Raw genomic sequence first — 15,788 nt, forward strand, 5'->3', positions numbered from 1 at the left:
AACAAGTCACATAATAAGTTGCATGAAATCTCTCTCTGTGCAATAATAGTGTTTAACATGATTTTTGTAATGACTTACTCATCTCTATACCCCACACATACAATTATCTGTAAGGTCCCTCAGGCAAGCAATGAATTTCCGACACAGATTCAACCACAAAGACCAGGGAGGTTTTCCAATGCCTCGCAAAGAAGGGCACCTATTGGTAGATGGGTAAAAATGTAAAAAAGTTGACATTTGAATATCCCTTTGAGCATGGGGAAGTTAGTAATTACACTTTGGATGGTGTATCAATACACCAAGTTACTACAAAGATACAGGTGTCCTTCCTAACTCAGTTACCGGAGAGGAATAAAACTGCTCAGGGATTTGAGGCCAATGGTGACTTTAAAACAGTTAGAGTTGAATGGCTGTGATAGGAGAAAACTGAGGATGGATCAACAACATTGTAGTTACTGTGGGGGAAATTCTAACCAAGTGAGAGAGACTTTGTTATTTCTTCAAACAATCAATCTTTATTTTTGTTTAAGAATTGCAATAATGAAGCTGGTCAACAACCACCCATCGGTAATCGTTGAGAGCCCAATGAGCAGATTTGGGTTACAGCTCTTTATAGCAAAGTACATCCTCCTGAATGTTCATGACAAACAACAGATGCCTGGAATGGGTCAAAAGGTTAGGATTTGTATGTGAGAAAGGAGTAACCCCCCAGTCAGATAGCATTTGCTGTGAAGACTGTTCCAATTGTATAGAAATCAGGGTTTGGCACCTAAGACAAGGTTCCTCCCATCAGCCGTCTACACCAGAGACATCTCCTCCCTTGTACCTAATATTAGATAATGTTTACATAACCTACATTATTCATCTCATATGTATATACTGTACACTATACCATCTACTGCATCTTGCCATCTTGATGTATTAGATGTATCACTAGCCACTTTAAACAATGCCACTTTATATAATGTTTTCATTAACCTACATTACTCATCTCATATGTATATACTGTACTCTATGCCTTCCTGATGTAATGTATCACTAGCCACCTTAAACAATGCCGTTTATATGTTTTCATACCCTACAATACTCATCACATGTATATACTGTACTCCATACCATCTATTACATCTTGCCTACGCCGTTCGGCCATCACTCATTTATATATTTTTATGTACATATTCGTATTCATTCCTTTACACTTGTGTGTACAAGGTAGTTGTTGTGGAATTGGTAGATTACTTGTTAGATATTACTGCATGGTCGGAACTAGAAGCACAAGCATTTCGCTACACTTGCATTAACACCTGCTAACCATGTGTATGTGACAAATAAATTTGATTTGATTTAATACACAAACACCAACTCATTCTATGGAATGCAGGCTGTAGGTTCTATCCCCAAGCCATCATCATTTTATTGCCAGCGCCAAGCCCCAGAGGCCCAACTGTCCCACAGACACAGATGAGAGAGTACTAACAAATGTTTTTCGATGCATAAACAGTATTATAACTTCATCTTGTAATTTTTTTATCATATTACTCCACAATACTAACCTAATTGACAGAGTGAAAAAAAGGAAGCCTGTATAGAATAAAAAATATTCCAAAACACTTTTCCTTTTTGCAACAAGGCACTAAAGTAATACTGCAAAAAAATGTGTCAAAGCAATTCACTTTTTGTCCTGAATACAAAGTGTTATGTTTGGGGCAAATACAATACAAAACATTGCTGAGTACCACTCTCCATCTTTTCAAGAATAGTGGTGGCTGCATCATGTTATGGGTATGCTTGTAATCATTAACAAAAAAATGTTTTAATTACGAATGGAGCTAAGCACAGGCAAAATCCTAGAGGAAAACCTGGTTTAGTCTACATTCCACCAGAAACGGGGAGATTAATTCACCTTTCAGCAGGACAATAACTTAAAACACAAGGCCAAATCTACACTGGAGTTGGTTACCAAGGAGACAGTGAATGTTCCTGAGTGGCCGAGTTACTGTTTTGACTTAAATCTACTTGAAAATCTATGGCAATAATCAACAACCAATTTGACATAGCTTTTAGAATTTCTAAAAGAATAATGGGCAAATGTTGCACAATCGAGGTGTGGAAAGCTCTTAGAGACTTACCCAGAAAGACTCACAGCCATAATCGCTGCCAAAGGTGATTTTTACATGTTTTGATTCAGGGGGTTAAATACGCATCTAATCAAGATACGTTTGTGTTTTTTTTATTTCTTTTTACCAATGTTTGAATTTTTCTTCCACTTTGACATTAGTATTTTGTGTAAATTGTTGACAATTTTTTTTATCCATTTTAATCCCAATTTGTAACACAACAAAATTTGGTAGAAGTCTAGGGCTGTGAATACTTTCTGAAGGCACTGTACATGGTATCTGTCTCTAAAACTACCATGTAAGTAAATAGTTTTAGCACCACTTAATATGAAATGGGCCTAACTTTGAACCTACTGTATGTTTAAGACCAAGGCTGAACAAAGCAAGCTTCAGGACGCCATCACAGCCAAGTCTGTCTTGGACAGTGAACCCACAATATAGGCCTAAAAAACAATGGCTTGAAATAATGAAAACATTGAAGAAAGCATAATTGTAAGACCCGTTTCTAAAATGCGGCCTCCACAACCCTTCCCAATTATATGTTGACCTTATCTTCTCTATAAACAGCCAGCCTATTTCCATCTTCACATCACATGCAAAATAGCTGTGAAGAACATGTTTTATATTTAGAGCCATCTCAGGAGGTGTAGAGCCTGTGGCTAGCCAGCTCAATTATGTCAGCACAAAGGATACTTTGATGAAGATACTAAGAGGAAGCTAATATTCACCACTGTGCGACTCCCAGTATATGACATATAATATATGTAGGAAGAGACATGCCATGTATGGGTACAGATGAAGATTAGGAGGGGTTTTCTGAATGCTTAGCGCTCATTCTGGAACCTAGCTGCATGAAGGGCTCAATTCAATTGGGGTACTTTTTTGTGCATTAGCAAAAATAAATAAAGGGGGAGCGGGATTCCTGTTGTAAACTCCGTCACAGGTAGATGCTTCCTGCTTTCAGAATAACATAGGTCCACAAAGTACACAGGCGGAAGTTTGTAAACAAAGATACTACATATAGCCTAATTTTATTAGGTTTGATTGGATACGGTAGCCCCATGGCTTAAGAACACTCCCTCAAGTGCTTTTATAACCCAAAGACAAATAGAGCTTTGAGATAAAGAAGAGGAACTTATTATCTCAAGCTCTTTGAGAGACGCTGCTGTGCCCCTAGGCAGAAGCACATTATAGCAGCACTTACTAGCATGGCACTAGGAATCTGCTGTCAGAGATGCACAAGTCAATCCAATCTACTTTGTGCTCTGTGTCTGTAGCTAGGTTTTCCATCCAATTGGCGACAGATTTCCATATGTGACTCATTTTTAAATCAAAATGTTTTTTGGGGGGCAGAAATGCCTTCTGGAACGTGTCAACGTTCATGTGCCTTAATAACAAACTTGTATGCCATCTGTAAATACAAATACAATTGTTAAATTACGAGCCTAGTTGGCTTAGCCACAGAAAAAGGCTGCAACCTTCCCACTAGCCATGATTGGCTGAGATAATGATTGCACTGGACATGCCGAGAGATGAGTTCGGATTGGTCTGCCATGTAGCACGCTTCTGTCTATTTGAGCTGGTCAGTATGTGTAGGTAATCCTGTTTTAACACTGCTTTTAAAAAAATATATTGCGTAGTAGAACTGCATAAGTGCTGATGTCCTCTTTCTGGAGGACTGAGATTTGAAATCAGTGGAATTAGAGTAGGATAGCTAACGAGATGGAGAAAACCCTTGTCTCTGGATTACATCTTCAAACTAAGGGCAACCATGGCATCTGTGTGACAGAGAGGGAGAAGCATCCATCCATGTATACGGGTAAAATAGTCTAGCTAGCTACATTTTCAGATATTACACGTTTCTAATTTAGTCAGTCATTTTATTTTCATGGCTGGCTCGCTAGCTAACGTTACGTTTATGCTCTGTGTAGTAATATTCTTCGTATCTCAGAGCCATTTGCTTTGCTAGTTATAGCCTAGTGTTAACTAGCTAACGTTGAATCTGGTTGATTAGCTACCTGCAAATTCATGCAGGGTAGTAACGTCATGAGTTGGGATTATGGTTCATTGTTTAGCTAGTTAGCTACATTTCTTAACAAAAGACTCCACTATGCAAGTAAGCTTTTCAATAGAATGTTAATGATGTCACTGCGACATCTGTTGATAGATGTAGCTGGTAAATTTGATCTGGCTATCTACTCCGATTTCAGAGCACTCTCTTCTGAGTTTGCCAGAGCGCAGAATAATTTACGAATTTACGAACGCTCAACAACCGTCAGTAAAAAAGCGTCAATTGTTGCCAGCATCACAGTTGCAGTCGCCAACGCTCTGGATAACAGACTGACCAGGTCTGTTAGGGCGAGTAAAATTGTCAGAGTGAGCTGTTCTCTCATTTGTGTTTGGATGTAGCTAGCCAACATTAGCCAGTTAGCTTGGGTGCTTGACTGCTGCTGTTAGGACAGAACGCTCAGATCAACCTTAAAGAGTTGGGTGGTGATAAAGCTTATGAGGGTGTGAACGGTGCTGAATGGGTGTAGACAAAGAAGAGCTCTGCAGTATGTGTACCAAAACATTCTAAGGCCATTTTCTCAAAAGTGAGGTTACAAGTTTATCAACTTTCGAAGCAGAATTACTTTCCCATTGTTCCTCAACTGATGTACCATTTTCTAGATCTGAGTCTCTACTTTTATCCAATGTAAAAAATTACAATTTCAAATATTGCTACATAAGACCGAATCAAGCCGGTCGATCATATTTTCTAGTCTGCATTGAGAAAATATGTGAATTTTCCCATTAGAGGTGTTTTTTTTTTTTTTTTGCTTTACTTTTTAGCAGATAAAATGCTGTGCGTGATGACGTAGTGCACATAAAAGCACATTTGTTTTAGTTTTCAGGTACTGAATAATAAAACAGAAGTTTGTGTTTCCATTGCAATTTCAACTCTACAGATGGTTTTCTCACAACAACTGTTGCCATAAATAGCATACTTGCCCAATTTGGTTTTGCCTCATGCTCTATTGACAACAGTTCGCTGATGAAGTGGACAGGGTAGATTATATGAGATATGGATAAAATGTTTTAATTGGCAGCCATGCACCGATCATCATGTGACCATCATCATTCAAATGAAAGTTACAAGCTTGGCACACCTGTATTTGGGGAGTTTCTCCCATTCTTCTCTGCAGATCCTCTCAAGCTCTGTCAGGTTGGATGGGGAGCGTCGCTGCACAGCTATTTTCAGGTCTCTCCAAAGATGTTAGATCGGGTTCAAGTCCGGGCTCTGGCTCAAGGACATTTGAAGACTTCCCCCAAAGCCACTCCTGCGTTGTCTTGGCTGTGTGCTTAGGGTCATTGTCCTGTTGGAAGGTGAACCTTAGCCCCTCTCTGAGGTCCTGAGTGCTCTAGAGCAGGTGTTCATCAAGGATCTCTCTGTACTTTGCTCCGTTCATCTTTCCCTTGATCCTGACTAGTCTGCCAGTCCCTGCTGCTGAAAAACATCCCCACAGCATGATGCTGCCACCTCATGCTTGACCGTTGGGATGGTGCCAGGTTTCCTCCAGACGTGATGCTTGGCATTCAGGCCAAAGAGTTCAATCTTGGTTTCTTCAGACCAGAGAATCTTGTTTCTCATGGTTTTAGAGTCCTTTAGGTGCCTTTTGGGGAAACTCCAAGTGGGCTGTCATGTACCCTTTACTGAGGAGTGGCTTCCATCTGGCCACTCTACCATAAAGGCCTGATTGTTTGAGTGCTGCAGAGATGGTTGTATTTCTGGAAGGTTCTCCCATGTCTACAGAGGAACTGTGGAGCTCTGTCATATTGACCATTGGGTTCTTAGTCACATCCCTGACCAAGGCACTTCTCCACCGATTGCTCAGTTTGCCCGGGTGGCCAGCTCTAGGAAGAGTCTTGGTGGTTCCAAACTTCTTCCATTTAAGAATGATGGAGGACACTGTTCTTGGGGACCTTCAATGCTGCAGACATTTTTTGGTTTTCTTCCCCAGATCTGTGCCATGACACAATCCTGTCTATGAGCTCTACGGACAATTCCTTCGACCTCATGGCTTGGTTTTTTTCTCTGACATGCACTATCAACTGTGGGACCTTACATAGACAAAGGGAAGGGGTCTAAATACTTTCTGAATGCACTGTACAGGGGAAAGCTAAATCTGAGTTGGTATGAAACCGAGTGCTGTGATGGCTAAATGAGGCTAAACACTGAAATGTTCAGATTTTTAGGCTACATTAGTATTGACTGTCTGATGATTGACAACCATTATCGATGGTGATGACATTGTGATGTGACAAATGGTGGTTTAGCCTATTTGAACTTAACTGGCGCTGTGCAGTAAAGAACACACAAATGACATTGAGTGATTTGCCTATTCCTTTTTGCTTTAGCCTATTTCAATATATATATATACAGAACGCAAGATAGGAATGTAGGCTAGACAGAGTGGAGAATTCCACCAAAGCAGTCCAGTCAGAAAATATTGTTTCTTTCTCTCTCTCTCTCTCTCTCTCTCTCTCTCTCTCTCTCTCTCTCTCTCTCTCTCTCTCTCTCTCTCTCTCTCTCTCTCTCTCTCTCTCTCTCTCTCTCTCTCTCTCTCTCTCTCTCTCTCTCTCTCTCTCTCTCTCTCTCTCTCTCTCTCTCTCTCTCTCTCTCTCTCTCTCTCTCTCTCTCTCTCTCTCTCTCTCTCTCTCTCTCTCTCTCCTCTCTCTCCTCTCTCTCTCTCTCTCTCTCTCTCTCTCTCTCTCTCTCTCTCTCTCTCTCTCTCATATTCATATATGCGTGGGCCTTATAGCCTAAACCTATTCATTTTTTCTATATAATGGACACCCCATAGTTCACTCAAATTACAAAATGACATATTGGTTTCATTACCCTGCAAGCAGTCTTTGGACAAAGTAGAGCTGGGCGATATGGACAAAAATCCATATTATGATAAAACATTTTTGGGGGGAGGTGCTAGAGCTGGGCGTTATGAACAAAAAGTAATATTGCGATAAATGTAACTTTTTTTTGCTCGATAAAACAAATAGAACGCTACATATTTAGTTTTTTTGAACAGTTACTTTACATTGGCTGCAGGGCTCTAGACACATGTTTCTAGTGCCAAGTAAGACAATTAAAATGGTAGCCTATGATTCAAAAAGTAAGCTGTTTCATCTAACATATCCAGGAAATGCATTATTGATATTTTGATGGAATCCAGAATGATCAGATTTATTTTTTGATCCTCAGAGAATTTTCTGACATCTTTGTGCAAATTGGCCTTAAGGCTATATTATTGTTATTAGGAAGTGGGAACTCAAAACACTAAGCTAGATTGCTAACTCTGATATTGTTGCTATAAAGCCATGTGGGCTGATTGATTAATCACTCAGTAAATCTAGGCTAATGTCCTAAAAAGATTCCCGTGCTAGGCCTAGGCTACTGGATGTAGGCCTATTCACTGCAAATGGCGCGCTCCGGCTCAACTCCTCAGGTGCATCAGAACCATACTACACAGATTACTCTGGTTGTAAATTGGTGCCATGAACTCAATATTAAGAGGTAAGAAATACATTCTATATACTCCCAGAAAGCTGTGACTCTCCTCTCTAACTAGAACAACAGTAGTTGCTTTGAAAACTGTATTTTTCCCCAATAGCATTTTGAGCAACGGTCATATGCTTGTGCTTCTCAGAATGCAGCTCTCCCTCCTATGTGCGCACAGTGGGGAAAGGGAGTAAGAGTAAGCAGCTGACAGCGAAACAGGGACAGGCAAATACTTTCATAGCAGGAATCAACATAATGCTTATATTACTGTTGACCAAAGAATTGTTTTAGAAAAATCTACAGGAACGTTGTGTAGCAAAATCACCTAAAATTACTGACAAGCAAAATGCTTCGATAAGAGGAAGGCAATGTCGGTGTCTAGTTTTTGGTTTATCGTCCCAGCTCTAGGACAAGGTATGACAGCAACCCATGCTTTGGCTTAGTTTCCATGGCACTGTTTCCACATGCTAACGTTTTAGCATTTGCGGCACAAATCCCATTCAAGTCATGGGACCGATATTAGCATTTTTCGCACATCACGTTCAAATCATCTATATTGGACTTTGTTGAGCTTCACAATCAATTTGAGATGATTTGGACATGATTGTGTATGTAGGTGTTTAGTGTGAAAGTAATGATCGTATGACACAGGCTGAACCAATAGGCCTATACTAGGCTACATCCAAGCGCAATTAAGTCAAATCTGCATAGCAGTATTTACACAGTGGCATATAAATGTGCCGTTTCTCCAATACATCCCTACTTGAAATTTTACACAGAATTAACACATTCCGTTTGCATGGCAGTTGAAATTTCTTGATAACCTCTTTCCAATACATTTGTAATGTATTTAGGAACAGAACATGCACCTCAAACTAGCTTTTCAGGTGTTTGTGAAAGGACAGACAGCTGGAATGTATTGTTAATGTGTTACAGTTCAATTTGTGTCACAATATAATTTGTTATTGTGTATCCAACATGTGTTGAACATGTACATTTCCGGTATAGCGATGTTGTAAAGGTTTTGTGTACTGTAAATAGCAGTCTCACTCCACTCACAGGTTGTTTTCACGACTAGTTTTCACTGGTTTTCAGAAGAATACATACCTGTTCTCAGGCAGTAGTTCAACAAAGAGACTACATGAACATCCAACCTTGAGACTGCCATATGAATAAGTATGTTTGAATATGGAATATGTTTGAAAACAATAGTAATGTTTGATCTCTCTCTGCTTCTCCTTTTCCAGGAATGAGGACCGCATGGAGCGCTCCGAACGGGCATGCACTAAAATGGATAGTATTGAAGCCACGGAGGAGCAGTGAGTTGCCAGCTATGCCTTTTTCCATAGGTTGTCTCTGAGAAAATACCAAACCGTTTTGATATCATGTCACATTTTGGTAATTTAGCAGATGCTCTTATCCAGAGCAACTTACAGTAGATAAGACAACCACATATGACAGTCATAGTAAAACGTTCCTCAACAAAGCAGCTATTAGCAAAATCAGTCTTAGTACGAAAAGACAAGTGCAAGAAAGGGAAGTACAACAGTGAGGTGTTATTTTTGTTTTCATGTTGTCAGATAAGCTGATGACCTTTGGTCACATCTGTTCATCCCTGTCTTTGAAGGCATTATACAGTACATAGACATTATACATAAAGACTGTCTACCTCAAGAAAGGATGCCAGAAAATATGCCAGAAAATTTAATTATTGCATGCAAGATATTAGCCAGAATGTATGCCAGAAATTTTGCAGTCTAATTATTTTGCCTGTTTCGTTTTACTGCTTTGGCCCATTCATTTTCTCTCTTTACATTGCTGCTGTGTCAATATCTATTCCTGTGTGTTGCTCACTCATTTGCTGTATTAGCCAATTAGAGCATGAGTTTTTTTCTCTCCACCTCTCACAATTTCAGTTATTTGACTGAAACGTCTCTTAACTGAGGACACACAAGGACATCATTTTCATCCACCCCAAAGGAGCAGGTCCATTATAGAGTATAGGGCTCAGCTCTACGGTATATTGTGTGCTTATTATTTGCGTGATATGTAAAATTGTCAGATTTCAGCATTCAGCTGCATTTACACGTTGTAGCCTGTCTGGCTGCCCAAACAATTGTTCTCACATGGCTGTGGCTCACAATACTGTTCTCACATGGCTGTGGCCATGACACCAGGTTCAACCTGAGACTCTACCTTGGAACACTCATTCTTCATGTTGTTGTTATAATAAGTGAGATGGATTTTTCTCCTTATCACCTAGTCCTAATTGTAATAATGGTAACACTTTAGCATGTGACATGCTTAGCATGTTTTGTCGATTGAGACATGAAAATAGCAGGAAGGCCCGCACACTGAATGCTCCTAATTACCACCTTTTAATTTCAATCGGTCCCTGTAGCCATGACTCTTAGGCCTCAGACACACCAATAGCGTTTGCTGGCTGAGATTACTTAGCACCTGTGAACGTAATTTGCGAACCGAGTGACCACCAATTTTACATGTAGAATCAAGTGAAAAATGTTGGCAGTCAGACGTTTACAGTGGGTGGTCCCTAAACACAGCGCGCTGAACGATCGGCAGATGAACGCTAGATCCACATTCGGTGCGATGTGTGCGAGCCTTTAGGTCAAAAAGGCTCTTAGGGAGATGCTCTGGTTCAAAGTGTTGTCATTGAATGTGGTGATTAGGATCATACCAAAGTGTTCCACTAGTATATGCACGAGTCAGCCAAATTGAATGGTTGGTTGGTTACAGTGGCTCACCAAGGTATGGATTGCAGTCTCTTCATGTCTGCTTAGACTGCTTCAAGGTAAGCGGTCTACATTATAATGTGGGTCAACTATCGCTTTAAAAATAAGGCTTGAATAAAATAGTTTTCCCATAAGGGCCACACCCCTGGTCTATGTTTCCTAAGTGAAAATGTTCATGCTAAAACAATGACTTTCTCCAAATCACTCTACCTGGCTATAAATCTTCAGGTGGTTGAGGCTGACTACTTGCAGAAATGTGTCATCATATAACAGTAATTAGGTAAGATATTTGTTGTTGAGTCCCCCTACCATATCTGCCTATAGTAGCTTGTGCACAATACTGAAATGACATCTCTCTAAAATGACAAAGCAGGATGTTTGAGGTATGGGGTATTTCAATATAGCCTATTCTTGTTTTTATGACATATAATCAACACTGTCCTTGACCTAGTAGCTATATGAATGCCTACAAAAATGCATAGCCTCATTTAATTTATTTTCAAAGACACAAGTAGGTAAATCAGGTTTCAAATAAGTAATTACACTGGCAAAATTGTGAAGAAGTTAAATAATAAAATAAGTATGGGGAATAACAGTAGTGTTCTGACAAGCACATGAATTACCTGCGTACCCTTTTCCCTTTCTTCTTGTCCCATCTTCAACCAAATGTGTGCCTGTCAAGTTACCAGGTTGTTACCACCTAGCTAATATGGTAGCATGACTGAACAAGGTTGTTGGTTATCAAAATAATTATTAGGCTAGTTAGCGTCCCAGCGTCTATCAAATGTGTCCTGCGATTAAAAAAACAACAAACATACAGTGTGCAGGCCTTTGTTCTTTTCATGTTTATCATTAGCCCAGTACCTACGTTTTTCAAGGATGTGTGTATGACATATGACCGCTACTATTTCTATTGCTAATTGAAACAGCCTGTGGAAACGATGTTATTGCATCTCTGGAGAAAAAATAATGAATCTGTTTGTCTTGTGTATTGTGAGAGTCCAGACTGCTAACACTGGGTTCCTGGTATCCTGTGTTTAGGCAACCCACTCTAGACGAGGTGGTTGCCTGGGCCCGTAGCTTCGAGCTGGTGATGCGCTCCTCAGAAGGCAGGGAGATTTTCCGAGAATTTCTGCGCTCTGAGTACAGTGAAGAGAACCTGTTGTTCTGGCTGGCCTGTGAGGAGCTGAAGAAAGAGACAGACCTGACTGCGATCGATGAGAAAGCCAGGATCATCTACGAGGACTACGTCTCCATTCTATCGCCGAAAGAGGTAGGAGGCATCACGTTGGAAGCAGGAGTTTCACTGGCACCTAGTATCACTCGGCTGATATTTACTTTGCTTTCAGGACTATTCCATTGGTTCCATTTTGGAAAATGAAAGCACGTACAGCTGAAGTATTTGACTATGTTTGGAATACATGTATTTGACCCAGGTCTGATTCCAAGACATATTGAAACCCCAATCTCAAAGTGGTTGAAGAGGAGGTGGGAGGTGACCTTATCTCCATTGATAACATGACCTCCCTCCATTTCCGCTGTGGCTCTGTGTGATAGTAATGTCACTGTTCTCTCCCGCTCCTCTGCCTCCAGGTGAGCCTGGATTCGCGGGTGAGGGAAGGCATCAACCTGAGCCTGACGGAGCCCAGCAACGTGATGTACGAGGAGGCCCAGCTGCAGATCTACACTCTGATGCACAGAGACTCCTACCCCCGTTTCCTCAACTCCTCCGTTTACAGGAACCTTCTGGACAGCAAGAGAAGCTCCTGCCTAGACACCTAAAGTAACCCCCACCCCCCAAAAAAACAAGAAGACAATAAGGTGCCAAAACTGGGTTTGATATTTTCCTTTTTTGAAAAAGAAACAAGAAAATAATGAATAGTTTAAGCAATTTCAAGTGTCTGCTCGCAGGCAGCCCTGAGGTTTAGTACCTGGTTTAACTGCAGATAAGAGCTCCTCGGGCTACTATGACAAAGAGAAACAAAAGGAAGGACAGACCCATTGTTCCTGTACTGTACTTTTGAGAGTTCTCCTCCTTTCGCTCCCTCTTTCTCTCTCTATCTTGCTCTGTATTTTTCTCTCTCAAATTCTGTCCCATGCCTCAGCCATTTTTACAGTCCAAAAACAATGTATTTTTTACGATGGCTGTAGAGCTTGACGGTGGTGAGCAGGAAAATCAGACTTTGCATGTAACAAGGTAATGGAATTCGCTCTACAGTAGCTTGGTATTTTAGCAGTGGACTGCAAAGGTTCTTGAATATGAAATGTAATTTCTTCTGTTCTAGGGATATACCCTGTCAAGCTCTTGATGTGTTATGTGAAGGGAATATTGATATTTGCCAATTAGCTTGCAGTCGTTGATTTTGAGAAGGTTGAAAGTTTTACAGCAGTGTTAATATCCAAGCACTTGCCTTCTTTACAACTCTAAAACTGGGAGAAGGGCTAGAATTGTGGTTGGGCAGCTAAATGTCTTATGAACATTACTTTCCACGGGAAATCACAATGCCTTTATGTGAAAAAGGCAGCACAAGAGCTGCTTGTTATGGCAACAACCACAGTTTAGTAAACACAGAGTCCTTTCTATCCTTCCCACACCATCTCACCCTGAGAGAAGCACAGGTTATGTCAGAGGTTGGAATCCTTGTTGGAGAAAAAAGAAATCAAACATTCAATTCAGTCGTTTCATACAATAAATCATGAACACTTTACAGCTCTCGAGAATGAAAGAGAACCATTTACTTTTTAGTTTTTCTACTGCCTATAATATAAATAGTAGTAATCATGATGCCTTGGTTTGGAAGGTCAATTATAAGGTAGTGGTATGTCTAATGCATCACCATGAGGTCTAAGAGTGGTATGCATTGCTGACACATGGAATAATGAAGTAGGCCTATATGGCCTCTGGTTTTAAAGCTGTAGCTAGTCCTAGACTGAAGGGGGTCAGTACCAGCTAAGGAACAGCTCAGTTGAGGGCAGAAGAGGCCAGGTGGAGTCAGACGTATTTATATATAGGTTGTTTGGAGGTTTGCAGTCCTGTTCACCAGATGTGCGTCTGTCTTTAAGACTGGTTAGTGAGGCTCCAGTAAGGTGCTTGGGTACCGGTGAGCCCCATGCCTTTAACAGTCGGTGAGCCCCATGCCTTTAACAGTCGGTGAGCCCCATGCCTTTAACAGTCTCTGTGCTTTACAGAGTTGGACAGGGGAGGTGAATAGAGATTTTGGAGACGGGTCGGTATTTTCTTTCCTAAAATTGCCAGCACGCATTAATGTGTGTACCTGCCGTCCAGATACATACGTATCAAAACATTTTAAAGAGTTAACGTCCCATGAACATATAGGCCTAAAATATATGTTCAATGATTTTTTGTTGTTGTTGCAAGTGTGACATTTAAACATGGAGAAATGATTGCAGGCCTTTGTCACCTGTTGATGTGTAGAGGTCAGTGCATGAGTAAAGTATATTGTGAGAGGGAGAGTTGTGTGTATTATCACCACTGGTGGGTAATGATATTCAAGTGTCATTGAAGCAGTGCCACTCTTCTGTTTGAACATACTACCTGAAGTTCATGTGCCAAGGCCAGTTATTAAGGGTTTTAATAAAGCCCACATACTGAAGGTTATTGAAGTGCAATTGGATCAGATGTAGAGTCTTTCCGTTTGTATTCATTCACAAAAATGAACATATAGCATAGCCTAATGATATCAGCCGTTTTGAGCATCCAACAATATTCTAACGTTCCCTATATTTCGTTCACATTCAGCCACCTTTATAGATAGTTTCATTCGCAAGTGTTTGCATACTCTTTTTTTAATGAAGAGTGATACAGTATGCATGCACCACAGTGGTTACGTAGAGGATACCTTTTTATGTAGCTCTATTAATGACAACTGGCATTGAAATAATAAAAAAATAAATGACTTGCTCATTTTAGATATTATTTCAGCTGTAACTTCTGAATCAACCAGACAGGGAAATTATGGTTCAATCAAACCAAGTTTACATTCATGCGGTTAGCAATCATCCTGGAAACGCAAGAGAAGCCAATAGCAAAAAAATGTAGGTAGGAAAATGGTTGTGAATGATTCACAATTAGCATTTTACACTGGGTGAAGAGTAGTATTGCAGGTTTGTACGACGTGTTCTCTGGTGTCTCGGAGTAATTGATTATTTTCACTCCATGGAAAGAAATGGTTGTTCATTTTACTGACATTTCAACAAGGATTTAGCAATTAATGACATGAGGTGGTATCACAGGCATAGTGTCATGGTCAAATGTTGACTTTCAATTCAGAATGAATGGCTTTGAAAGGTGGCAGAGGTTTGTTGGCAGAATAAGATTTTTATCTAGAGTGTCAGAATTTATGTGATTAGAGAAGCATCGCCTTATCTACTGTGTTCTCCTTTAACTTTCATTAGGGATTTCACTACCTCTCATATTGGTTAATTTATTTCACATCTAGTTGTCAATGTACACTTTGTTTTTAGATCTACTTGAAGCCTAACACTGTAAACAAAATGTGCACAGAAAATATATGTATTAAGCGTTAAAGGACGATTAGCCTAGTTAACTTTTTTGTTTGTTTAATTGTGTTCAACTGGAAAAAGATTTTTAGATATATAAATAATTCAGGAAATACACTGTTTAAAGGGCTAATCTCATTTTGCCTATGCAAATATGTTACTGTTGAAATATGGGAAAGGATAGGTTAAGTTTGATGGAACATGGTTTACATTGCCCTTTGCTGATATTCATATCTTATTCAGCAAAAATGTATCGTTAGTTTTGTTTCTATATAAATATATAACAAGTAATATACAGAGAAAATAGTATATGCCTTCATGATGGAAAAAAAAAAACAACACTTGATAAATACTAATAAATATGTGTGTTGTCAGACCTGTGGCTGTGTTATGAGATGACAGTTCACTGCAAAATACACCTGATGACTGATCGACTAGTCCGAGACGCCCTCATCCAGAGAGGCTTTATTATCCATTCACAGTGTTTTCTTTCAGGCCAATGAGCATCTCTTTATCCAAGGAGCTATTCTATGTCATTATTGCTGTACGTAACCCATATTGTCAGTTGCAATCCTACCATTTCGAATTTCAAAACATTTCTACTGTACAATCAAGGGACAGTCTCGTTTCTTGTTGTTTCCAAGGGTGCTTCGTAGTCACATTCACAAAGGTTGAAGGGCTATTTTAGTCACTTAAACAAAGATGTTAAATCCACAAGAACAGAAACATCTACCTCTTGGTTGCTTTCCCAATCCTCCAAACCTGTAGGCTACTTCGGTACTTGGCCTTTTTTTGTCAGACCACCAGAATGTAATAAGACTGAAATAGCTGTACAAGAGCCAGGATGTCGTGGTAAAA

At 40.0% G+C, this 15,788-nt stretch overlaps 1 protein-coding gene across 3 annotated transcripts in view; it reads left to right on the plus strand.

Annotated features, from left to right (window-relative positions):
* The window catches only part of rgs17 (regulator of G protein signaling 17), a 38,628-nt gene extending 23,324 nt beyond the window's left edge, over positions 1–15,304 (plus strand). For all 3 annotated transcript variants that reach the window (XM_029765148.1, XM_029765146.1, XM_029765145.1), the window contains 3 exons: positions 8,904–8,975; positions 11,451–11,682; positions 12,003–15,304. In XM_029765148.1, the coding sequence (XP_029621008.1) occupies positions 8,904–8,975; positions 11,451–11,682; positions 12,003–12,191 (493 nt within the window). In that variant the 3' untranslated portion in view covers positions 12,192–15,304. The remainder of the gene's footprint in view (positions 1–8,903; positions 8,976–11,450; positions 11,683–12,002) is intronic.
* Positions 15,305–15,788: the final 484 nt, after the last annotated feature.

Source organism: Salmo trutta, chromosome 10 (genome assembly GCF_901001165.1).
Source record: "Salmo trutta chromosome 10, fSalTru1.1, whole genome shotgun sequence".
NCBI lineage: Eukaryota > Metazoa > Chordata > Actinopteri > Salmoniformes > Salmonidae > Salmo > Salmo trutta.